Genomic DNA, 26,716 nt, shown 5'->3' on the forward strand with positions numbered 1-26,716 from the left:
GTGGTACCTCAGGTTAAGTAATTAATTTGTTCCGGAGGTCCGTTCTTAACCTGAAACTGTTCTTAACCTGAAGCACCACTTTAGCTAATGGGGCCTCCCGCTGCCGCTGCTGCCGCGCCGCCAGAGCACAATTTCTGTTCTCATCCTGAAGCAAAGTTCTTAACCTGAAGCACTATTTCTGGGTTAGCGGAGTCTGTAACCTGAAGCGTATGTAACCTGAGGTACCACTGTACCTCCCTTTGTATATTTTTATTGTCATTATCACCACACGCAAAGGACCCATTTCTCAGACCTGCCACTCTAAGCTCCAGCTCACCTTGTAAGGCTGGCGCACTGGCCCTCAGCTGTGACGAATGCCTGGCTGCCTGGCGGCACTCTGTGACAGACTGCTCCAGCTCCTTCAGCTTCTTTTCCTCCTTCAGCACAGCACTTTTGCGGCGCTTCCGAACCTGCTTGGTGAGATTCTCTTCCCGGGACAGACATCGCGCTGCTTCAGCAATTTGCAGCTGCAGAGCTAGGTCTCTCTCCAACATGCTCAGAGGATCCTGCGGCAGAGAGCAGACATGGATTCCAAACTATGAAACTCTTCGGAAAGGATGGAGCGACCCAGCATTTCAAAAGGAGGCACACGAGGACTAAAGAGGCAGAATCCAAAATCATAGCAATGGAGAAGCCTGGGGAAGGGCTGTACAGCTCAGTGGAAGAGCTTGCAAGAGATCCTAGGTTCAATTTCCAGCATCTTCAGCTAGGGCTGGGAAAGTCTGCTGCCTGCTAGTTTGTAATGCACCAGGGTTTCCCAAACATGGGTCTCTAGCTGTTTTTGGACTACAAATCCCATCATACCTAGCTAGCAGGCATCAGTGGTCAGGGATAATGGGAACTGTAGTCCAAAAACAGCCAGAGGCCCAATTTTGAGAAACACGGGTGTAGACAATACTGAACTAGATGGACCAATGGTCCGATTGGGCATTAGGCAGCTTCTTGTATTTCTAGGGCACTCTTGGCAGCTGGATGCTTCCAAGACATTACTACCATTACCCCATCCCCTGCTTCAACTCATAAATCATAGGCTCCTTCCTTACGTCCTTTGGTAGATCAAATCAGACACTGAGTATGACTTTCATGCATCTCCCAGTTACATTCCATGTGCATTCTAGAGTGGTCGGATGAAAAGATCGCAGGGTTCTTGCATTTTTAATAGCTGCATAGAAGTGGGAACCTCAGTAAATGTAGCTTGCATGACACCAGCTGCAATTCAACTATTAAAAGCACACGAGCCCAAATGTCTTCTTTTGCATCTGAGCACCCCAGTGCATTCAACTAGTGTAGAAAGGCATCACAGGCTGAACTAAATCTTCCTGTCTCCCTCACAGTCAGGATAATTAAATAACAATAGACGGGTGATTTCCCACTCCTTCAATGCCTGCTTATGAGCAGAATGGAGATTGTAATCCAGTTTAGGGATTTGCGAATCCTGAGCCAGGGATGGTAATTATTCAGGATTTAAGAAATCCGCAGGGGTGTGTTCTTCTGTATGAGCCATAGGACTGATGTCCTGGGCCCAGTTCCCAGCTGTCTGCCCTGCCCAGCAAGCTTCTGAAGGAGGAAAGCTATCCACAGACAAAGTGGAAATGTTCTATGTTTCTGGGGCAAGAGCTTCCTAATGGCTGGGGAAAGGGAGCCAAAAGGCAGGTCAGTAGGTGACATTCGGCAAGGTGAAGGTGAAATGAAAAGCTTTCCAAAGTTACGCTAAGTGTGTGTGAGAGAGAAAGAAGCTATGGTAAGCAAGAACACTTGTACAAAACACACACAATTCCACTCGGAGCCCACACCCTCTGCCACCCACTATAGGCACACAGCAAAATAATAATAAGCAGCGCCACACCTAGGCCGCCTCCTACTAAGATTATTATTAAAACAGATGACAGGGGAGAGAAAGAGAGAGTGAGACTGCATAGCTGAAGAGTCAACAGATCCCACACCTTTGATGGAAATGAGGCCTAACTCCCTCTGTGTGTTTGGAGCCTGAAGCGTCTCTGTCCCTTTGGGAGTTTCTAACAGGATGCTGAACCCGAACAACCTCATCATTCCCCAAAGTCCTCTTTTAGCTGACAGCTGCTTCCTGGCACTGTATCGTCTTCAGTGGGAATTCACAGCATAATCCTAATGCAAGCCATCCCTTGTCAACAAAGAAACGTGTTTGGGTTTTTCCTGGATTAGTTTAACTTGGTTTCAAAAACGGTGAAAACAAAAAAATTCCCCGCTTCTATAAAGGCTGCCTGCCTGTTAAGAACTGCAGGTTCATGTAGACAATTGGTGAAAGGGATTACAGATGGAAAATTACATGGGTATGTACATGCCCTCACCAGGGGGAAATTTGCTTTTCGCCCTCTTGCACTTGACACAGAGAACTCTTTTACTGTGCAAATTGAAATTGTGTGGCTTTTTGTTATCTCTGGCTGTAAAGGCTCTCAGAAGAAACCAGTTTGATTCTCAGTGAGGTGGTTTGCTGGTGATTGCCAGTAGAGAGGGGAAGTTGCTTTTGAATTGCAGCTTCATCTGCCAGGAAAAAATGGTCTAGTGACTCTAGTATCAGCAGCACAACATTTTTCTTCCCATCTCATTCTGGACACTTCTGTGCTTGCAGCAAGGGTTGCCATGACAGCTGATAGTGACTCCCACCACAAGCAGATTTCCAAGCAGCACCCTGGATAATTGGAAATGTTGTTTCTGCCCATATTCCCTAAACTCAGGAGGACAAGCACCTCAGCAATATTCCTCTTACCACTCCTCTGGAGAGAAAGGCCTTCTCATCCAGTCTGAAAGCAGCACCAATTCGACGTCGGACCTTTGGGGCCACTTCTCCTGGTTTCAGAGGATACTCTGAAGGAAGCAATCCTGTCAGTTCCTGTCAAGAAAACAGCAAAGGGAAGGTTCAGTTCCTAGAACTGTGTACTTTCAGTCACACCCTGGGTCTTCAGAGCAGCTTACAAAATACCTGTCTATCAATCTCTCTCTCTAAATAGGATCTCATGCCATTATTTTGTTAGCTTGGCAGCTTCTTCTATTTCCTCAGTGTCCCATGACATCAAGTTAACCTCAGGCACAGACGACAGCCATAGATAGATGCCACACAAAATAACCAGGCCTGAGTTCATTCCAAACCAAAGCTGCTTTTTTTTAAGTGCAGCCAGACCCAAAATGGACAGTTACTGGGTGGGGGGAGGTGGGCAGTTCAAAAATTCAAATTATGCAAAAGTTGTATTATGTTAGGTGATGAAAAAGTGACTGATAAAAATGTGAAAAGTAATTTAAGTAGTCCAGACTCCTACAGACCAGGTCCTGTTCAACCATACCCATTTCTCTTCCCTTTGCCAAAGACATGCCCCACACTCCACTGTTAGTTGGGAGTTCAAGATTCCTCTTGTGTGAAGTTTGACTATAACACTCTTCTGCATTAGTGCTGCCAGATTCCCAGTTCTGGGGATTTTCTCCCACTCTTTGTAGGCTTCCAAATGTCATGAAATGTGTCTCTAAGCAAGAAAGTATGTATGCACACATGCACACACACACACACAGAAAATGCACAGGTGTGTTGTAGCAGTGTGTGCTTTGTGCTCCAATTACAATGGCAAACCACTGGGCAGCTCTAAATTTCCCTTTAAAAAACATTTCCCCTAAACTTATTTACAAATCCAATTATTTCCAGTGCCCCCCTGAAAACTAATGGCAAGGCACATGAAGAGGTAGTGTTAGATAGGAAATAGACTGGGGAAGTAATAGAAAGTTCCGGAAAATATTCCATAAAACATTCAAGAGAGCAAGGTACAGTTCTGGTGTCCTGCAAAACCAACCAACCAAACAAAAACCCATTTGTTTTGTACTCTTTTAACTGAGGGTAATAGCAATAGGCTAGAAAGGGTAGTTTATTGTTTTAATTATTTTCTCCTTGACGCATTAAAATACCACAACTAATAGTGGTTGGTTTGATGGGTTGGTTCTGTTCCAGGGGGCCCAGAAAATTTTCTCTGGGAGAAACTTCCACGTTCAATTTTTAACTATTTGCAGTATCTCAGGTCAGGAGGGAAAAGTTACCTCATCAGATTCACTTGCAGCATATGGCTAGGCTTGCTTAATTAAGCTTGTTAATTATGGGTTGCTTTAGAAGTTAACGTCTTGAATAATGCAGGAGCAACTCTCCAATGGGGAAAGTGTTCTTGATACAGTCTTTGCCCTTTCTTCGCCCCCAGATATTTTCTCCTAGTACTACCTTTGGGTTACATTGCCCCTCCCTCATGTCTGAGTGTCTTTGATCTTTGAGGAAAGCCTCTCCAGTTTCTGTGAGCGTCCGAGTCCAAAGAACCACAGCCCTTAAAGATGGGCCCTCTTTACTTTAGCAGGACACCTCATGCAGCCCAAAGGGTGTGTGGCAACCCTGCAGACTTCCTGGCCCCTTACCGCTTCGCGCAAACACAGCCTTCGCAGCTCCTGCACACAGGCCTCTAGTCGCTCCTCCAGCGCCTTCTGCTGTTTCCTCATAGCTTGTGTCAGATCCTTCATTGGAGACATGGGGCTGTCTAGTCCTGGAAGGGTTGAGACAGACACAGACTGATGACCTGTCAGGTGCTACGGGCGGGAAGGGAAGCAGCAATATTTAATGACCCATACAGAGATGCCCTTGGGCAACTTTCTGGAGCCAGCTGCAGGTCTTGCGAATGCATCTTAAAGACCGGTGTCATTAGCAGTTATCATAAAAATGGCATGGGACATCAAAGGAGAGGCTGTCTTGACAGCTCATCAGGTGGGGTATGGAATGTGTACAACAGCCAGGACTGATTAGCTCTTACTTCCAAGCTGCAAGCACCTCAAGGTCATCGCAGATCAGATAAGGAGGAGACTCCATGGTGATATTCCTGATCATTAAGTTTATTACAGAACTAAGCAAACAGATTGGGTGCTCTGCTCACAGACCGGAACAAAAAGGAGTCTTTGATATTTGTAAGCCTTAAGACAGCAGTTCCAGAAGATTTTAGCTCATGCTGCTTCTTCCACAGATCAGAGGCACTCAGCCAGATTGTTGACTCCTCACAAGCCACATAAAGGTCAGATCTCAACCCACACTAGCTCATTCATACAGGACAATAGGAGACCATTCCCTCATAAGTGTAGGGGTGGGTGCAGGGTTGTGTGAAACCATACAACACTTTCTGAGTGGTGATGGTAGAAGAAACGTCCCCAGTTTAGAACTAACTTGCTAAACTGGGAGCAGTTTCTATTTAGATGTGCCCTGAGATATCAAACAAGCACTTGGGGTTGCAAAAGGAATCAGACTAGGAAGTGGATGCTAAACTCTCTTATTATTTTGTTTGTCTGGGTCCCCCACTGCATCTCTTGCTTAGAGCTGCCACGTGCTATAGATCCCAAAGTAGTGCTGTTCACTGGCATGAGCCCACCCTATGAAAAAAGATTACCATTCATTGTCTGTACACACAGATAGTTCAAAACCATTAAGAGATGCATCATATGCCACAGCTTCCTACATGAGAGGGAATCTTGTTGTATATACAACATCGCATCTTAAGTGTGGCCTGATTATTTACTTCTACCACAAGTATGTTGTTCAGCACTTTTACGCTAATTGTTCATGGAAGCTGTTTCTAAAGTTTATATATAACTAAGTAAGTACAATGAACAGATATTACTCATGCAGAAAGTATGCCCCATACCAGGCAGCCGAAGGATTTTAGTGAAATAGTCTCCTACGGAGTCATCAGTAGGGATTACGTCCACTTTGCAACATCCCGGATGGTACTCAACTAAGTTTTACTCAGAGTAATACCAAAGAAATCAATGAGCATGACTAAGTTAGGTCCATTAATTTCAATGGGTCTACCCTGAGTAAGTTGAACACTACCCTCTGCCTGTATTTCAATGCTACTAAGGTTTTTTGAAAAGAAATCTTTTATGATGAGGAACCAGTTATATCACAAGATAGAATCATAGAATTGTAGAGTTGGAAAGGGACCACAAGGATCATCTAGTCCAACCCCCTGAAATGGAGGAATCTTTTACCCAATGTGGGGCTCGAACCCACAAGCCTGAGATTGAGAAACATGATACTTTAAACTGGTTGGGGGAGGGGAGAAACTGTGGTCTTTCGGATATTGTTGGACTACAACTCTCATAATCCCTTAACACTGGCCAAGTTGGCTGCACTTAATGGGAGTCCCACAACATTTGACGTGTGACAGGTTACCCACTCCTGTTTTTAAAGCACTAGGTTTCCGCCATGCAACACCAGCCCCCAAAATCCAAGACCACCCTTGATAGCCCTTGCTCCTGTCTCCATGTGTCCACGCAAGATCACACTCTTTTCTGGTATCCTGGGCATCCCCAGCTGAACACTTTGGGCTACATCATAGCCCAGCTAGGAGGAAGCCGGACTGAAATAGAATCAACAAGGAGCCAGCCATGACTAATGAGTCAGAGGGTTCTTTTCACAGCTGTGCTTTGATCTCCATGCAGCTGTGGTGATACCTTCTAGTCTAATCTTCTATGGTAAGTTTACAGGCTTGGGGCAGAAAGAAGACCCCCCACCCACCCCAAACAGTGCAGTCATTCTTGCTTAAACCTGTTGACACAGGAACAGATCCAGGAGACGATGCTGGCACTACATGATAATGAGCAGGAATTTCCCCATCCGTCACTCACCTGACTGTACTATGATCCCACTGTCTGTGTCACTGGTCTCATCCTTACTCTTCATGACCGAGCTCTACGGAGGGAGGCAGTAGGATCACGCCTGGAAAGTGCTGTGATGTCTCCTGCTAACACAATAAGGCAAAGACAGGTGTGCTACACACACATTATTTATATACTTATGCCACATCTTCACTCCAGTTCATATACAACCCCTCTATATAGAGCTTCCACACGGTCAGAGCCTCCATGTTGCTAAAGGACCTACCAGTTCCAAAGTTCAGGGCCGGCTCTATGCTTAGGTATAGTGGGGCAACTGCCTCAAGCAGCTGAACTTGGCCGTCATGAAAGGGTAGCAAATTATTAGCTATTTAATTTCTGACCGTTATATTTTGACTGCCAGAAAGCGGGGAGAGAAGTGCTTGTGGCTGTTCCCCTCACCCCACAATCCTTGAATACTGTACACCATGACTGTGGGAGGGGCTTTCATTGCTACATCCTGGGGAACAAAATGCCTTAGCCCAGTGCTGCAGAAATTCCTGTAATGATTTCCTTGGTTCCGACTACTACAAGGAGGAAATTCAGGTCCTGGAAGAAGGGAGCAGGCAAGTGGCAATAACAGGGCTGAGAGAATGCAAGATATGGGCTCTCTATCAATTACTGCAGCATCTGTCATAAGTGATACATGAAATAGTCACCTAGAAGCATCCGACCAAGTGGAGCCTCACTGTAGGGCTCCTGTGTAAACTGGCCTTTGGCAAACCCAAACCCAGGATTCCATGCTGGTTATCTATCAATCTATTCAGCAAAGATAAAATATAAAAGCTGGTCTGGGCCACTACAGCCTGGCTGTTGTGCAATCCAATGCACTATGTGAGACCAAAATTAGCCCACACAGCAGAACAACAGCAGATGTCTTGACACTTTGTTTGGGGCACCCAAACAAAGGCAGGGAAAGCTCCTGTTCAGAAACACCCATAAACCTCAGCAAACCAACAAGCAGAATTATCAATCTTTGTCTGTAACCCTACTGCACAGGTAATATTTATCCGATGCATACAAAGTTGGACATTCATATTATAACCCAATTCAAGTGTAGCAGCACACAGAGCATGAACTGTAACAGACACAATAATAATTTAGAATTGATTTAGCGTTTTCCTAGTTTTCAAAACACTTCACTTACATTTTTTTGTTGCACATCACACAGCAACCCTATAGTAACCCAACAGTAATCTCACTGTATACAAATTCTACAAGTGACTATAAAGTATTTCAATATAAAGTAGGTCAGTGCTATTATTCTGTATGGCAGATGGGAGGGAGGTGAAGGGCTTGGCCTCAGAGAAAGAGACTTGCCTAAGGCTGCAGAGTGAATTCATGGCAGAGTGAGAAGCAAACTGGGGACATCCTGGTTTGTAGCTTGGCCTCTAGGCTCCACCAGCTCTTTATATCTATACCGGAAAGAGGATTTTCTGGTTTGGGGAAAGTTGCGGGGAGGCAGGGGCAGATTTATTCTTTGGCCTCAGGTCCATGTCTTACCAGCACTACATAGTCCTTGAAGCAAATATTCATGCTGTGTTCTGTCACAGTTAACTGTAATTTATGAGGGCTTCCAGAAGGAAACCTGATTGGCAATTCTCAGCTCCCCATGTGCTTGACTAGTTCACCTGCTACTCTTCTCTTTCCTGCTAGGCTGGGAGGGGGAAAGTTGTGGGGAGCCTCCTCTTAATCCTGGCGGGGTGTGCTAAGCAAACAGCTCCTCAGCTCTGGCAATGAATGAAAGGAGCTTCCCCATGCCAAGAACACTCCTCCATCCTCCAACCCAAGCTCCAGTAACAGAAGAGCTGCTCAAGGTCCCATTGCAGATGTTGGGACATGTCATTCAGCAGGGATAGTCTCTCACTTTCCCTACAGCTGGGGGTGGCTCCAAGCCTACCTCCTGCAGCAAACGCTTGGTGTTTACACGCCACTCCCCTGCCCCAACCTGGGTGAGTCAATTTTAGAGTCACACTGAGTTTCTGTCTGGAGCTTATCCTGGCCCTACCAGTCTCCTGGTAAACAAAACGCAAAGGGGGCTGGGCCTGGGAGGACAAGGTTCACAGCACTGAGCAGAGATCTGCTATAGGGCGACACTGCTTCAGACCTTTAAAGATTATTCCCATCCATAAAACTGAGTTAAGCGGCACAGTTGCAATGGCACAGTGTATCTCCCTCAGAACTACAAGATGCCACAACTCTGCAGCTGATCCCAATGCAGCTACGGGAAGGTGGCCAGAAGCAAAAGAGGACAGGGCTGCTGCACTTTCAGTAATTATGTCAAGGAGGAGAGTCCATCAGAAGGTTGTTGTGGACATCCTCTACCTACAGAAATTCCCTCTTCTACCAAAGCTGCCTAGGGAGGCAGGCTGAATGTCAGGTTCTATGGATCAGGGTTCCTTTTACTGGGGTTGCTTACAACTGACAAAGGAGGTAGTAGGGGACAGAGGTTTTGTGGGTGCCAGGGAAAATCCTAAAGGGCACAATTGTGCCCGCAGGCACCTTACTGGGGATTCCTGTTACAGTGAATATGCCTGCATAAGCTTCCCATGAAGACTAATAAAGTATTGTTCATTTCAGAGCTGTCTATTCACAGCACTCGCAATTCAACAAGGTTGGGTTTTCACTTTGACTTTCATAGCAAAACCTATTATATTTCAAAGATCCACAGTAAGACTGGTGCCAAGATGGTCAAGCTTTTTAGTCTAGCTTTTTTAAAAAGGAAGGGAGGAGAGAAACAATGCTTCGTATCTCTTTTCAAAATGAAATATTGCCTAAAGTGTGCATGCTCACATGGGGTTTGTCAAGGCTCACGTGTGATAATCTCCACATCTGATCAATGCGGATAAAAAAATGGGCAGACATGGGAAATTGCAGGGCCAGGTCAGATGAACAGCAGACAAGGAACACACCCTTGCTGCCTCCATCCATTCTGCAGATATCACTTACTGCACTTTGCATTTAGTGATGAGATAAGCACATGAGCATGTATTAAGAGCCCTGCTGGATCAGACCATCTAGCCCAGCATCCTCACATGGGCCAAACAGGTATCAAACCAGCAGGACTTGATCCTGCCCTGTGAACATGTGCCAACACTCCTTTGCCATTACTCTGATTACGCTTCAAAGTGTTCCTTCACCAAAGTTGTGCAGCTTACCGTATTTTTCGCCCTATAAGACGCACTTTTTCCCCTCCAAAAATGAAGGGGAAATGTGGGTGCGTCTTATGGGGCGAATGCAGGCTTTCACTGAAGCCTGGAGAGCGAGAGGGGTTGGTGCGCACCGACCCCTCTCGCTCTCCAGGCTTCAGGAGAGCCCCAGCGCCAGCCCCACAAGGTCGGGGGACAGAGGGAGGCGGAACGCCGCCATCCCGCTGTCTCCCGTAGTGGTTTGGAGGCTGACGGCGGGGAGAAGAGCGCTTCTCCCCGCTGCCTGCCCCACCACTCCTGGGACAGCAGGGAGACACGCTGCGTCTCCCTGCTGTCCCCGGACCTGATCGCAAGGCGGGCGGGGGAGTGTCCCCGGACTTGATCGCAAGGCGGGCGGCGGGGAGAAGAGCGCTTCTCCCCGCTGCCTGCCCCACCACTCCTGGGACAGCAGGGAGACGCGCTGCGTCTCCCTGCTGTCCCTGGACCTGATCGCAAGGCAGGCGGCGGGGAGAAGAGTGCTTCTCCCCGCTGCCTGCCCCACAAGCGCCTGGGGGGGGGAATTTTTTTTTCTTTATTTCCCCCCAAAAAACTTGATGCGTCCTATGGGCCGGTGCGTCCTATGGGGCGAAAAATACGGTATATATCCACAATTTCACACATTCAGACAGATATCACCATGAAACAGAAGTTAGCAGAAGTTAGTTAACGTGGACAAGTAGAAAGACAAGAGCCACCAAGGAAGGGGTGGCTGAAGCAGTACCATGAACTGTGCCTGTTTCCTATTTGCAACATTCACTGATGATGAAGCCCACCTATGTTCTATTATTACAGGCATGACTGGAGAGTGACACTCCAAAGAAACAAAAAGGACTGCCATTCCAAACTCTACTGTATTGTTAAGGGATCAAGTGGCATGAATAAAGAGAAATATCCAAGCCAAAATCCAGAGTGGGGAACTGGATCCGGCTGTTAGGTTAGTCCAGGGGTCAGCAAACTTTTTCAGCAGGGGGCCGGTCCACTGTCCCTCAGACCTTGTGGTGGGGTGGCGGACTATATTTTTTTTGGGGGGGGGGTGAATGAACGAATTCCTATGCCCCACAAATAACCCAGAGATGCATTTTAAATAAAAGGACACATTCTACTCATGTAAAAACACGCTGATTCCTGGACCTTCTGTGGGCCGGATTTAGAAGGCGATTGGGCTGGATCCGGCCCCCGGGCCTTAGTTTGCCTATCCATGGGTTAGACCCTTATATCCCTATGACATCACAATGACACCAGGTGACCTGTTTTAGCCCACGTGGTTTTTAATGAAACTGCACAGGCAAAGGCACAGTGCTTTGCAAGCCCCAATGAAAGGGATGGTAATCCAAACCTTAAGAGCCCTATGGGAGTTCCCAAATATCAGCATAAAATGCAGAGCGCAATTCTGCTTGAACAAAGAGATGCAACCTTTGCATACTGAAACTTTTGCAGTCCACTGCAAATAAAAACATAACACAGCGTAATAAACTGACGTGTAGGAATAACATCCAACCAAGCAATAAAGCCACAACCCCTGAATCCTAATCTGTAGGGTGAACTGGCTGCAATTTTTCAGTCAACAAAGTTTTCAAGTCAAGGTGCTTCTGAAGGAAACATTCATTCAAGTCAGTTTCCATTCTCTCCTATTCATGTATCTGAATGCAAAGACTGACATGATCATCCATGTACCCAATAAGGCTACATACTTCTAACTGGTCCTTGCTGCCTCCAGTCCCATCCTAATGACATGTCCAAGCATGTTAAAGCACCACCAAAACTGAAGAGAGCCATTCTGATGCAAGACACTACGTTACCAGGAATCCATGCAACCCTTAAATAGGTTATTCCCAGTTTGATTGCAAAAATAAGCAGAGATGCTAGGCAGCTAAGCAAGTTTAGTTCCAACAATTCTCACACACCCCTCCTGAATTTATTCAGCTGCCCAATTCCTATCCAAATATTCTAAGTCTACACCCTCTCTTTTGTTCTGCCCGCGCTGGGCTATTACCCTGCTGACTTGGCCTCTTTAAAGCTGCACAAACAGCTCTCAGTGCCTGGGAAACACTAGAAGAGGGTTGTGCAACATTTAAAGCAAGGTCCTTTAGGCAACCTATGGACTTGTTAGAATCCCGAGACTTCCCAGTTTTCATTTTAAAAAACACCAGCACATTTCTAACACTCATGGTTGTAGAGAAAAGTGTGGATATGTGATGGCAAACAACATTTCCAGTGTGGTCCTCTGTGCCAAATAAGCTTATCTCGCCCGTGGATTAGACTCACGCTGCCTGTTTGCTAGCCAAGAGGAAGTTTGCTGCAGGCAGCTGCTGAGTAGATGCATAAACCTTTCTACCAGAGAAGAACTAGTTTCCCTGGGCACAGAGCCCAGTTTTTATTTAACTCCTGAGCATGTACGTAATATCAAATATACCAAGCTGGGAAGCAGACTGTGGAATTCCAAGCTCCTTGTAAAAGAGCAAGATTGGAATAGGAAGTATTGTAAAAGTTGTCTCGGTGGTCTGTTCTCGTCCAGGCTACACTCTTCCCAAGTTCTGCTCTAACTAGCAGGAATCACTGGCAAACTCCAAGCATTTCCCAGCAAAATCTGGAAGGCAGTTGTGCGCCCTCTGAAAACTTTAGCACCCAAGGTGTGTCTGCATGCTCCTGCAGAGAAACTGTGCTCATGCCATAAACCTTGGCGTCTTGAACCAAAACAAGATGTTTTATAATTGAGTAATCAAACCTCCGCCGTGTTGCAATGGAACCACATGACTCCCCCTCCTCAAGGAAGGGAAATCTCAGGGTAGGAAGTCAGCTAGACGGAGGGGATGCCAACTCATTATAATCAAATGCATCTATTAGAGCCCCACCACCATCATTATCATTACAGAAAAGCACTTCAGAGGAGTAGTGGGAGGAGGCATGCCAAAACATCTCCCTGCCTGTTGTTTCACTGCTGCAAATAGCTGGGAAAGTGGCTTTTCCCCCAAAAAAAGAAAGAAAAAAAGGGAGAGGAATATAGCACCAGGGCTCACTTGTGCGTAACATGCAGTCAACATCTAAGCGCCTGCCCCTCTTCACATGCATGTGTGATGTGGGAGTCACTTTCCTTTGGCTTAATGCCCCACATGGGTGTTGGCACCAGAAGAACCATGTGGGTGAGGCTAATTGCAGGTGACTTTCCCACCTAATTGGTGGCCTGCACACAACCAGCTCAGCACATGAATCAATTTCATGTGGAGTTGCAGTAACCAATATGCAGCTAATGGTTATGGGAATCAGCCTCCATATCCTTCTATGTCTGCAGAATCCCCATTGGAAGATTAGAAATGCTGGACATGCCTACTCGGGGGAAGCACATTCATCATCAAGCATCGCAGCCCAAATTCCAAAGGGCTGGTGGTGTCCCACCTGCAGCTCTGCAAAGAAAATTAGTTATCTTCTACGAATTTCTTGCCCAACTACTCAGCCTGACAAAACTCCCTCGGGGATATGTTTGCAGCTTTGACCTACTGACACATACTCAGGGGCTTTCCAGATAACAGCAATGAATAAAGTTTGGTTTGCTTGTTTAAATAAGAGGGGTTATTAGCTGGACTCAGTGGAGCAATGTCCTGCCTAAGGGTTTGAGAGAAATTATGTTTGGTTCACATTTCAATTCGAAACTCCCTGTTCCACACTTCCTAAAACAATACGCAAACTGAAACACAGTCATCCTCAGAAATTTGGATTTCTCCAGATTTTGCAAAGCAGTTGTCCAGCCAAAGAATGTGTACAAAAATGGGTACATCAGGGAACAGTGTGCATGAAATGCATATATTAGTGAAAACTACATACAAAATGCATTATGTTAGGGATTATTGCTTCCCCAAAAAATGTGTTTAGCAGGGGAGATCTGCACTAAAACGCTGATGAACGTTTATGAGGACTTGAGGAATTTGAAGGAAGAAGCACAGAATAATGAGAAACTCTGGGAAACAGACATTGGCAGATCCATTTATCCTTAGTCCTACTCCCTGCTCTCCATGCTCAAATTTCAGGGTGGCCAGAGGGGCTGATGGTGAGCCTCAGGCTTGGAGGCCAAATAGCTATCATTTTTAGAAGTGGCAGCGAAACTGTGATTTAGCTAAAATGCAGGCAGGTGTGGTTTCACCAAAAGCCCCCTACCTTTCCCCCTATACTTAGAACACTACTTTTGGTTTTGAACACAAGATGTTCCAGGGCTGAAGAAAATAAGTGCACAGCCTGGAACGGGGGGGGGGGGGGGGGAAGACTGGTGGTGGTAAGATTAACAAACTGATGGGACATGGATGTGATGAAGCTCTCTTGTGCTGGAATAATACAGCAAGGGCACATTCTACTCCAGAGAAATAAGTACAGCAGCAGCAACAAAACACAACACAACACACACACACACTTTATATAATTGTGCAAGACTGGGAAGGGAAATATGTGGCAGTGTTACTGGGACATAATCTCAGAGTTGTGGCTCAGTGGCATAGCATACACTTGGCATGTAAAAGGTTCCTAATTCAATCCCAGCATCTCTAGGTAGGACTGGGAGAGAGCCCTGAAACCCTGGAGAGCTGCTGCCAGTCAGTGGAGACAGTAATGAGCTAAGCACACCAGTCGTTGGGCTCAGGAAGCCTCCCATGTCCCTATGACGAATGAACCTATGACCCTCATTGTTGGACTTCAGATCCCATCATTCCTGACCATTGGCTGTACTAGCTTGGGGATGATGGGAGTGGGAGTCCAATGACAACACCTGGAAGGCCAGAGTTTCTCTACCCATCTCTGTAATAGAGACAAAACAGTATCATGGTCCAGACAGAGCTGAACGCTACAAATAGATGGGCAAGCTATGGCAAATGTGTTACAATTCCACATCACAGCAATTTGTGTGCTCAGAAAACACAATATCCCTGGCCAGAACAGACCCCCTACTTCAGGAAAGACATGTCAGACATTTACCACCATAATACGGACAACTGTGTGTTTATCGTGCAATAAACCAATAATCCGGAAAAGTCCTCCAGGTGCCCAATCCCAGACTGTGAGTCAAAGCCCTCCTCCTGCCCCCACCATAGTCGCAGAGATGTTTAAACAACCCCCTGGGCAGTTTTAAAAGTAACTCATGCTGAGTGAGCTCTTTTTCGTTTGTCTTCTACACACCAAGGCAGAAAGAGGGCTGCCAACCAGCTGAATTATTATTTTTAATTAACTGTGCAGTTTTAATTGATTAATTGAACAATTAAGAGATTAAAATCTCAATACTAAGCAATAATTATCACCACCTTTCCCCCAAGGAGCCTCCCAGATACCCCACACCCTGAAAAGCTTGGCTGTCTATTTTGCCTCCACTGAAGGAAGGATTCCACATATCCAGGTGGGAGCTCCCACAATTCAATACCTTCCCATTATACCTCGTTTGCTATATTCTCCCTGTTTGTATCAGCCGCCAACGTGCGGCTAAAATATACTCAGCACTGAAGTGTATCTTCAAAATGTATCTGTTTGCCTGGAAGAATACCACAGACTTCAGAAAACCAGAAAAATGATTGCACCAAAAATGAATTCGGTGGCGTTGCAGCTGCAAAACCACCAAACCCCAATTGCTGGGAAGCAGCAACACTAGCCCAGAGTTGGCACAATATATTTTGCTGCCCGAGGTGAAGCAGCAAGTGGCACCCGTCCCACCTCAAGCCACACTGCATCCCAGGCTGGAAATGTTATGTTTACACCCGAGGCAGCAAATCCCAAAAGCAACCCCTATAGCAGGAAAAATATAATAAGGGAAAAAACAAAATTTGAGAATTTACTGCCCTTGCATGACATACACAACCAGCTGCCTGAGGTGGTGGCCCTACTCTGTGCAATGGCAGGGCTGGCCCTGCCTGCCTCCAACAAGAATGGCTGCTGCACTTCGGTCAGTATAGGGAAGAGGTCTGGTGTCCTGGATAGCAAGCGGATAGTGCCTTTAGAAGCAATACTAGTTGTCAAGTTACTCCCTGTGCCATTTTGAAATGGCTTACCGTATTTTTCGCACGATTGGACGCACCGGACCATAGGACGCGCCTAGTTTTTTGGGGGGGAAATAAAGGAAAAAAATTTTCCCTTTATTTCCCCCCCAAAAGCAGGTCAGGGAAACCGAACCAGGTCGAGGAACAGCGGGATAGTGGCGCTGCGCCTCCCTGCTGTCCCCCGAGCTTGTGGGGCTGGCTGATGTCTGCCTAGCGCGCGGGGCGCTCTGCTTCAGGGCGCCCTACCCGCCGGGCGGCAGGCTGCTATCCGCAGCTTGGGGAGCCTTGTGGGGAACTGCTGCAGGGCTCCCCACGCTGCGGATGTATGCCTGGCGCGAGGGGCGCTCTGCTTCAGGGTGCCCCACCCGCCGGGCGGCAGGCTGCTATCCGCAGCGTGGGGAAGCTTGCGGGGAGCTCCTGCAAGGGTCCCCATGCTGCGGATGTGTTCCCAAAGCGCCGGGAGCTCTGCTTTCAGGGCGCCCGACGCTCCGGGAAGCAGGCTGCTATCCGCAGCCTAGACACGGCTAGCGGAGCGCTAATCCCGAAGCTTGGGGCGTGCGGAGCTCAGCGTGCCCCAAGCTTCTGGGCGCCGGCAAGGTCTCCGCTAGCCCTGGGAGAGCCCCGCGACGTCGCGGGGCTCTCCCAGGGCTAGCGGAGACCTTGCCAGCACCCAGAAGCTTGGGGCTCGCTCAGCTCCGCACGCCCCAAGCTTCGGGATTAGCGCAGTGGTCCGCTAGCCCTGGGAGAGCCGTGCGACGTCGCGGGGCTCTCCCAGGGCTAGCGGAGACCTTGCCAGCACCCAGAAGCTTGGGGCGCGCTCAGCTCCGCACGCCCCAAACTTCGGGATTAGCGCAGTGGTCCGCTAGCCCTGGGAGAGCCGCGCGACGTCGCGGGGCTCTCCCAGGGCTAGCGGAGACCTTGCCAGCACCCAGAAGCTTGGGGCGCGCTCAGCTCCGCACGCCCCAAGCTTCGGGATTAGCGCAGTGGTCCGCTAGCCCTGGGAGAGCCGTGCGACGTCGCGGGGCTCTCCCAGGGCTAGCGGAGACCTTGCCAGCACCCAGAAGCTTGGGGCGCGCTCAGCTCCGCACGCCCCAAACTTCGGGATTAGCGCAGTGGTCCGCTAGCCCTGGGAGAGCCGCGCGACGTCGCGGGGCTCTCCCAGGGCTAGCGGAGACCTTGCCAGCACCCAGAAGCTTGGGGCGCGCTCAGCTCCGCACGCCCCAAACTTCGGGATTAGCGCAGTGGTCCGCTAGCCCTGGGAGAGCCGCGCGACGTCGCGGGGCTCTCCCAGGGCTAGCGGAGACCTTGCCGGCACCCAGAAGCTTGGGGCGTGCTGAGCTCCGCACGCCCCAAGCTTCGGGATTAGCGCAGTGGTCCGCTAGCCCTGGGAGAGCCGCGCGACGTCGCGGGGCTCTCCCAGGGCTAGCGGAGACCTTGCCGGCACCCAGAAGCTTGGGGCGCGCTCAGCTCCGCACGCCCCAAACTTCGGGATTAGCGCAGTGGTCCGCTAGCCCTGGGAGAGCCGCGCGACGTCGCGGGGCTCTCCCAGGGCTAGCGGAGACCTTGCCAGCACCCAGAAGCTTGGGGCGCGCTCAGCTCCGCACGCCCCAAACTTCGGGATTAGCGCAGTGGTCCGCTAGCCCTGGGAGAGCCGCGCGACGTCGCGGGGCTCTCCCAGGGCTAGCGGAGACCTTGCCGGCACCCAGAAGCTTGGGGCGTGCTGAGCTCCGCACGCCCCAAGCTTCGGGATTAGCGCAGTGGTCCGCTAGCCCTGGGAGAGCCGCGCGACGTCGCGGGGCTCTCCCAGGGCTAGCGGAGACCTTGCCGGCACCCAGAAGCTTGGGGCGTGCTGAGCTCCGCACGCCCCAAGCTTCGGGATTAGCGCAGTGGTCCGCTAGCCCTGGGAGAGCCGCGCGACGTCGCGGGGCTCTCCCAGGGCTAGCGGAGACCTTGCCGGCACCCAGAAGCTTGGGGCGCGCTCAGCTCCGCACGCCCCAAACTTCGGGATTAGCGCAGTGGTCCGCTAGCCCTGGGAGAGCCGCGCGACGTCGCGGGGCTCTCCCAGGGCTAGCGGAGACCTTGCCGGCACCCAGAAGCTTGGGGCGTGCTGAGCTCCGCACGCCCCAAGCTTCGGGATTAGCGCAGTGGTCTGCTAGCCCTGGGAGAGCCGCGCGACGTCGCGGGGCTCTCCCAGGGCTAGCGGAGACCTTGCCGGCACCCAGAAGCTTGGGGCGTGCTGAGCTCCGCACGCCCCAAGCTTCGGGATTAATGCAGCGCTCCGCTAGCGGTGGGAGAGCTGGGTCTCCCTCTGCTAGCAGATAGCTTCCTGAAGCCTGGAGAGCGAGAGGAGTCGGTGCGCACCGACCCCTCTCACTCTCCAGGCTTCAGCGAAAGCCTGCATTCGCTCCATAGGACGCACACACATTTTCCCTTGCTTTTTAGGAGGGAAAAAGTGCGTCCTATGGTGCGAAAAATACGGTATATGTACACGCCCCCCCCCCAAGGTTTAGGGGTCCTCCCCACAATCCCGCTGCCACTGAAGGCTGTGTGTTCCCCTTTTGCACTGCTCAAGGAAACACTTCCTACAAATGAAGTGTTCCACCACTAACCCCAGCCATACCAAGACTATCCCCAGCCCAGTTCCATAATGTGGAGTTGGCCAGCAAATGTGTAGGACTAGGAGATCGCCTGAAGCAGCTAGCAGATGAGGCAGTGAGCTTAAAAGGGGTGCTCAGTGCACTGAGGACATTGAATGGTGGCCAAGGGGTAAGGGGCCCCTATCTGACAAATTAGTGCCCGGGGCATATGAGGGTGCCAAGTCAGCACCTTGCAGGTAAAGTCATACCTTGGAAGTCGAACAGAATCTGTTCCATTTGACTTCCAAAATGTTTGAAAATCAAATCTTCCTGCAGCCAACCAGAAGCCACAAAAGCCCCATTGGACGTTTGGGTTCCAAAAAGTGGAACGATCACTTCTGGGTATGCGGCGTTCGGGAGCCAAAACATCCAAGTTCCAGGGCATTCAGGATCCAAGGTACGACGGTATTTGACACCCATTGTCGGCTGCTGGTATCATAGCTCATGCCCAAGCTTGGGGGATGCCAGCTAGTCAGCTGCCATATGCCTGCAGACCTAGCAGCCCCTATATATCTGCTGCCACATCCCTCTGGTAAAGGCATCTAGCTCGCCGGCCCTTTGGTAATCCCTCATTGGTGGCAGCCTCTTACTCCCCAATGTATCACTTCACCAGTTACTACTGGCTGGATAAAAGCATCATGAAATAACCCCAGTTTTGCAGGACCCTACATTCCTATGTGCATACAGTCCCTGCCAAAAACCTCAAACGCTCCTTCCTCCTACCATACAAGATAATCAGCACGGAAAATGATATTGTCTTGAGGCCCTTTCTGTCTCTGCTCTGCCTCCAGCCACCAGGCTGCCTTCCTACCTTTTAGCCCAGGAGAACTTCATCTGCATTGCCCCGCAGAAACAGGGAGGACAGAGAGAGAGAGAGAGAGAGAGAGAGAGAGAGAGAGAGAGAGAGAGAGAACAACAGGGCAGCGCCCAGGGTCCCAGCAGACCAAGAGCTGCACCTCATATTATGGATTTCCAATACAAAAACAACTTCCAGGTAAAAAATCACAGGCAGGCAGCATGTAGATGTAACCACATACACTCAGAAGCCACGAAGCCACGACCAGGACAAAAAGCTTGCACATGCAACACATGGCAACCCATCTGTGGATTTTAATGCTATAGTTGTGACTTCCTTTAAGCAGGGAATCTGCAACATGTGAAATAACCCATAGAGAAGAGGAAGAGAATTGCTGATTTCACCAGAGCTGTTTTTTTAAAAAAATGTAACCAAGTATTACTGGATTCCCAATAAAGTAACAGGTCCCATTCTATGTCTAATTATCTCATGAACACCAGGAAGCTGGATACTTACATTCCGAAAAATAAATACTCCACAACATTTTCTAATGATTTGGAAATATTGATCATCAATAAACAACAGCCCTCTCTCCCTTTTCGAATCAGAAAGCAACAGGACTCCCTTACCTGCTGGGCTCGGTCCCCGATTCAGAATAGCTGGTATCAGGAGAAAAATGAGCGAGAGGAAGCCAGTTCCGTCCTAGTGTTCCAATCTCCAAAGCTGCTGGATTTTTTGTTGAGTTCACACTTCCGACCCCTCGGCTGCTTCCCTCTTCCAGGCACTGTCTTGCTCTGCCAAAGAAACTGTGTTACTTGTTTTGACTTGAGTCAGAGGGGAGGGGCAGGTGAGCAATACCTTTTCAGCCTCAGTGGAATCAGCACAGCCAAATCCTTCCAGGCACAGAAGGACAAGCCAACGCATGGCACCAAAGGGGAGGGACTAGAGGGACAGCCTCTTTCTTGCAAAAGGCTACCAGGAATCCCTCCCTCGCCCCTGAACTGATCCTTAAGAAAAAGAGAAAGCAGCGGTATGTTTGCTTTCACTGCAGCCAGATCCAGACCAACACACAGGCATTGCATACCCAAAATTAATTTGATTCCACACTTATAACTCATTGCAATATAAACATACTCTGAGCCCTCCGATGATAAGTAATGAGATCATTAGTATTTGGATACCAGATGTTGCTACACTTCAGAAAGCTCAGGGGCCACTTTTTATAACAGTTTTGTATGAGGGTAAAACTACTATGCATTACATTCAAACACATTTAACAATACCCTGACAGCTGCTGCTGCTGCTACTACTACAACTGCTACTACAATGGTACCTCGGGTTAAGTACTTAATTCGTTCCGGAGGTCCGTTCTTAATCTGAAACTGTTCTTAACCTGAAGCACCACTTTAGTTAATGGGGCTTCCTGCTGCTGCCGCGCTGCCGAAGCAAAGTTCTTAACTCGAGATACTATGTCTGGGTTAGCGGAGTCTGTAACCTGAAGTGTCTGTAACCTGAAGTGTCTGTAACCCGAGGTACCACTGTATCAAGGAAAAACCACCTTAGGGAAGATGGTGGTCTGCAGCAGTGAAGGAGGGGTGCTTTCCTCTCCCCACATCTGCCACTATTTCACTGCCCCTCCTTCCCTTCCCCTGCAATACATTTTCCTCTCCACGGTTTTTAATTCCTGATCATGTTTACCTTTGCAAGCAAGGAAAACAGCCTTTGGGCAGAAATTGCAGTGAGAAAGAAGTAGGCAGGGGAAGGGTCAAGCCCCCCTTCCTCCCACAGCTGTTTCAAACTTCGGGGGGGGGGGCGGAGTGCTCTTGTGCCCAGGTCCTGCTCATCTCCCACAAGCATCTGGCAGGCCATTGGGATGCTGACTTAGATGGGGCACCGGCCTGATCCAGCCTGCTCAAGGTTGACTGCTCAAGGTTCTGACTGAGGCCAGAAGCTGTGTGGCTCCAGCTGCATTTCCCTTTGGACAGCACAGCAAATAAGAGGGTGTGTGGGGGTGTATCACAGCTAATTCAAAGGCACCAAGAGGAGGGCATTTGCTATCATTTTTCAAACCCACTGGTTATACCGTCCCCAGATAGTCTCAAAAGCCTCACTACTTCTACACAGAAGCTGCCTTGCAGCCTGTGCTGACATGGAGAAAGTGAAGCGCTGATGAAGAGACGTTGCTTGGAGACCATTTTTAAGACACCTGCTCCAGTAGTGTACTTCAGAATAGGGCGCAGAAAATCAAGTTGTTTCCTATATTGCCAAAACCCAATCGCTCTCTGTGCAGCTGTTTCCTCACTTGTTCCCAACCAAACATCAGAAACAACAAATAGTTATTTGAGCATAGATTCCCCATACTGCCCTTTGGAAACAAGCTGCTATTACAGTCTGGGCTCCTTGTTTTCATACCCAACGCTTAACCACTAGTGGGATCTGCGGGTAGATGTTCCATAGTGGTAGTTGAACTCCAGGGGGAGGTTCACAGTAAGTATTCTCAGACCCTGGGTGCTCAATAAAGGCTTACCCAGGCTAGTTATTGGAAATTCCAGTATAAGCAGGCTTCCTGTTGCAGCTGAAACTTGTTTGAGAAACAATACCTTCCTAGGTCTTTACATGCTTTGAAATCTTGGTTGCTCTTTGGTTCTGGCTTGCTTGTTGATTCTGCCTCCCAGTTTTTCCTACAGTCCTGATTTGCTTTTCAGCCCTAAGGTGTGGCTTCTTCTTGACCCAGCCAACTTCCTGTCTTGTTTCTTAACCCTGATTCCCAGTTTGTCCTTTGGTTCTGATGACTTAGTTCTACGGTTGATTCCCACCTCAGACTGCTGCTCTTGGCTTAGCCCTTACAAGACCACACTGGATAAAATGTGAACCTTGGAACTTTTAAAGACTTCAAAAATTCAGCCAATGGGCTCCCTTGGGCAAATTTTGCTTCTCTGCCCCCATCCCCCATCTGCGAAGCAGGAATAACCTGTACTATAGTGTTGGGTGAATAAGATGGTGCTTGCAAAATGATTGCCACTTAGGCATGGTATAAATTAATTTATTTTAATTAAGATTATCAGTCATAACAACTGCTTCCTCTTAGTCCGCTCTGAGCAACTAATTTGCAGTTCAGGCAAACACGCAGAACAGCTCAAAAATCTTACCCTGAAAACTTTACTCACTCTGCTCTACGGGTTACTGAAGAAATGTGTGGTGTTTATTCAGAGGAAGAAACCCTCTGGGCTTGTTTACCACACTTCAAGGTAAAATGCCAAAGTATATTTGTGGTAATCTTCCCTTCAACTCTGACCGTCACACAATACGGCCACTGATTAGGCTTATCAGTAATCTATCTATATACTATGGAGTTGTGGGAGCAGCTGTAGAGTTAAGGCAGCTGGCTTTTTCCATATTATATCATTATAAAGCCTGAAAATTCTGCTCATTGTAAGTGTGAAGAATCTGCCTCACGAGGGGTATAATGTAACAGACAAACTGAAGCTCAATCAAGGCAAGATGGAGGTTCTGGCAGAGCATCTTTTCACGGAATCCAGCCCATTCTGAATGGAGTTGCAGTCCCCTCTTAAGGAGCAAGTTTGCAACTTGGAAGCACGTCCGAGTCCACCGCGGCTTCTGAATTCACAAGTGACAGCTGTGGCCAAGGGTGCTTTTCCACAATATCGGGGATGTGCCAGCTGCAAATTGTCCTGAGGAAGGCAGACTTTGCCACAGTCACACGTACTAGACTAATGTAACGCAATTTACATGGCGCTGCCTTGCTGAGGCAGATCAGCATGAGCATTTGTAATTGCCAGACAGAACTATTCTGTTTCTCCTCTCCCTACATTCTGTTCTGGGGGGTTCTCATGACTCTCCAGAGTGGATTTGGGGGGAAGTGGGGGAAGCCCCATTGCACTAGCAGGAGCCTTAGCTCGGGCAAAGTGGGCAGAACAATGAATGTAATTTTTACCTTTGTACAGTATGCTAGTTTCGACACACACATCTCCCTCTCTCCTCCATTTAGGCAAGCGATAATCAGTCTGAGAGCTCAAGGGCACATTGCAGCCCAGCCAAAAAACGCTCAAGGAGGGTGTGAGGTAAAGCCGGTGGGTGGTATTGCCTGGAAAGAGCCCTAAGGTTAGATGGAGGGATCCAGATTACCACATTTGGCCCCTGGGCCTGAAATAAGCAGCAAACACATACTACAATCTCATATATTATGCTCACTTGCAACATGCTGCACCCAATTGCCCCATTATCTTTCTACCCCAAATGCCCCAATTCATGCATATGTCACCCTAACTGCACCTTTTTGGGGAAACAGTGGATGCCACCAGCCAGCTAGGTATTTGGCTGCAGATACAGACAAGGGATGCAGGTGGCGCTGTGGGTTAAACCACAGAGCCTAGGACTTGCTGATCAGAAGGTCGGCAGTTCGAATCCCCACGATGGGGTGAGCTCCCATTGCTCGGTCCCAGCTCCTGCCAACCTAGCAGTTCGAAAGCACATCAAAGTGCAAGTACATAAGTAGGTACCGCTCCGGCAGGAAGGTAAATGGCATTTCCGTGCACTGCTCTGGTTCACCAGAAGCGGCTTAGTCATGCTGGCCAGTAAAGCGAGATGAGCGCTGCAACCCCAGAGTCGTCCGCGACTGGACCTAATGGTCAGGGGTCCCTTTACCTTTACCTTTACAGACAAGGCTGCCGGGTGACTAAGAACTTTCAAACCTTTACGGAAGGTGTAGTATGTTCTTCCTTTATCAGAGAGTATTACATCTCCAATAGACAAGGCCACACAATTTGATATATAGCATCTGAAGAGGTTTATTCCACTCGGATGCTCTAAAGACAGTGTGCAAACCAAGTTCCGAAAGCACCAGCCAACAGAACGGATCATTTCAAAGAAACAGTCAGCGACTAATCTAATCACCCATTGTGTACCTATTTAGAGACAGTGACTGATGCATGACTTTTGCCTTTTCTGGTGATGGTGTGAAGATTTCCTGGATCACGCAGACAGATCCAGACAGCAAGCAGAGAAAGAAAGGCCCAGCACATGGCCAGGGATGGATCATCATCTTTTTGCCAGACAGAATTTGAAAGTTTTGTCTAGGTGCAAAACTGGACTGGCCCTGCCACACAGCAGGGCGATGCGTGTTCAGACAGCATCATGGGAGAGGGGGTGACCACTAAAGTCTGGAACTGGTGTCTGGAGAGTACAGCAAGACTTTTATAAGTGTTTGCTAGGGATGGAGGAGAAATAATTTTTCAAAAGCACTTTAATGAGGAACTACCAAATCAGCGCCTCTTGAACTCAGGGCTCATGCAGACTTCCTTCTGCGCTGCACTTTCCAGGCACAGGTCTGCACTTTAAAGCTCCATTATCTGAGCAGGGTTTTTGTTTTTGTTTGCCTTGGCTCTTTCTCTGCAAAATCCCATGCTTTACTGCTGAATCGGAGCAAACAGCCATCCATAGAAAACACAATTGCCAACATGTTTAATTAGAGAAAAATAATTACTAATGTTTGCAAAGGATTGGAAATTTCTTATGGATTTTTTGCGTGAAAGAGAAAATGAACTTGTAATATCTGGTTTTGAAAATTGAAAAAAAATACTGGTTTAAAGACTATAGAATGGTTGGATCTTAAAGAAAGAATATCATATGTAGCTGCAGAGAGCCAGAAGTCCTTTTATTTTACTCTCTATCTTTAGTTTTTTCTTTCTTTTCCTTTTTTCTTGCTTTCTCCTTTAGATTTCTCATTTTCTTGTATTTTCTTCCTTCTGACTTAGCTACTTAATATAAAAAGAACAGTTTTATGTTGCAAACAGGCTGTTTAGGTATCACAAATGAGTCACTGGAAACAGGTTTTCCACCACCCTCGGATTTCCCTTGAAACGGATAAATAAAGATTAAATGGGGGGAAATACAGGCCCTAATCTGTTTCTTTATATTTAATATTTGAGTGGGGGGGGGGTTACGGTGGGGCAACAAGGGAGCAACTGTTTTCGAACACTAGCAAATTGTTTTCTTTTGATGAGAGCGTCAGTGTGGTGCAGCAGTTAGAACGCTGAACCTGGGAGACCAGGGTTCAAATCTCTATTCAGCCGTGAAACCTTGGGCCCTTCCCTATCACTTAACGTAGCCTACCTCAGGGTTGCTGTGAGGATAAAATGACTTCCTTGGAGAAAAGGCGGGATACAGACGTAATAATAAATAAAGAAAACTGACCTGCAACACAGGCAAAGTTTTTTCCAAGATGTAGTGATGAGAAATGCTCCAAAGCAGCTTGCTGGGTGAAGTGGATTGATTATGCTCGATTTCTGGCAGATGGGGTGCTCTTGGCTTACTGGGAAGAAGTGAGGTGAGGAGGTCAGTAGAGTGCTAATAAATAATAATAATAACAACAACAACAACAACAACAACAACAATAATAATATATTTATACCCTGCCCATCTTGCTGGGTTTTCCCATCCACTCTGTGCAGCTCCCAACAGAATATTAAAAACGCAATAAAACATCAAACATTAAAAACTTCCCTAAACAAGGCTGCCTTCAGATGTCTTCTAAAAGTCAGATAGTTGTTAATTTCCTTGACATCTGATGGGAGGGTGTTCCACAGGGTGGGCGCCACAACTAAGAAGGCCCTCTACCTGGCAAACACATCAATGCCACCAATTTGGCATTCCAGCAGGTGCATTTGTACCAATCCACCCTTCGTGCAGGTAAATAATAGAGACCCTCCTGCCAGGAACTTAGCATGGCAGCTCCACCTCACCTGGCTAGCCATTTCTAGAAATGCTTCGCTGTCTTAAATGTTTGCTGGGAACGCAGGTGTTAAAGGCAAAGGAGTTTCTGCAGGAAAAAGGTGGCAAGCATACGCAAGAAAGGGCCCCAGAAGTAAACTGTTTGTCCAATATGTACTGATAAGCTGATCCGCCCCTGGCAATTTTCACTTCCCAAGTGCTTAAAGGAGCATCTGGAAACAATGTATGGGATCTAACCACCTCCTGATGAAACCAAGTCAAGGTCTTCTGAAAATGACTTAGATAACCTCCAACTCTGCTTCTTCTCTTTGATTCTTCTCAAAGAATAAAAAAGGCAAGGTTGTGCAACAAACAAGCTAGAGAACTTCTATTTAATCCATGGCAAATAAACAGGCAGGGGTGCTATGCATATAGTAGGAATGGGTTTATATGTGTATTTCCAGTCCAGGACATTTTTGCACATTGCAACGATCTGCAAATTTCTTTTTGACTTCCTCTCAAAAGCAGGTAAATACATACTTTGATGCATATTTAAATGTGTATTTTCTCTCAAAATATGATTTAAATGTATACATTCTTATTGCAAAATATGTATCTAAATGC

General features: G+C 48.0%; 1 protein-coding gene across 4 annotated transcripts in view; it reads right to left on the minus strand.

The window, feature by feature from the left end:
• The window catches only part of INAVA (innate immunity activator), a 35,046-nt gene extending 9,352 nt beyond the window's left edge, over nt 1-25,694 (minus strand). Inside the window, exons 1-6 of one of the 4 annotated variants that reach the window (XM_081194183.1) lie at nt 25,577-25,694; nt 19,993-20,157; nt 6,712-6,824; nt 4,459-4,583; nt 2,786-2,908; nt 317-545 (exon numbers count right to left, since the gene is read on the minus strand). In XM_081194183.1, the coding sequence (XP_081050309.1) occupies nt 317-545; nt 2,786-2,908; nt 4,459-4,583; nt 6,712-6,766 (532 nt within the window). In that variant the 5' untranslated portion in view covers nt 6,767-6,824; nt 19,993-20,157; nt 25,577-25,694. Of the gene's footprint in view, nt 1-316; nt 546-2,785; nt 2,909-4,458; nt 4,584-6,711; nt 6,828-19,992; nt 20,260-25,576 lie in introns of those variants that run through there. The other 3 variants (XM_081194185.1, XM_081194184.1, XM_081194182.1) reach the window with 3 other exon arrangements.
• Between the last annotated feature and the right edge of the window lie 1,022 nt (nt 25,695-26,716).

Source organism: Podarcis bocagei (genome assembly GCF_964188305.1).
Source record: "Podarcis bocagei genome assembly, chromosome: 5".
In the NCBI taxonomy this organism is placed as follows: Eukaryota; Metazoa; Chordata; class Lepidosauria; order Squamata; family Lacertidae; genus Podarcis; species Podarcis bocagei.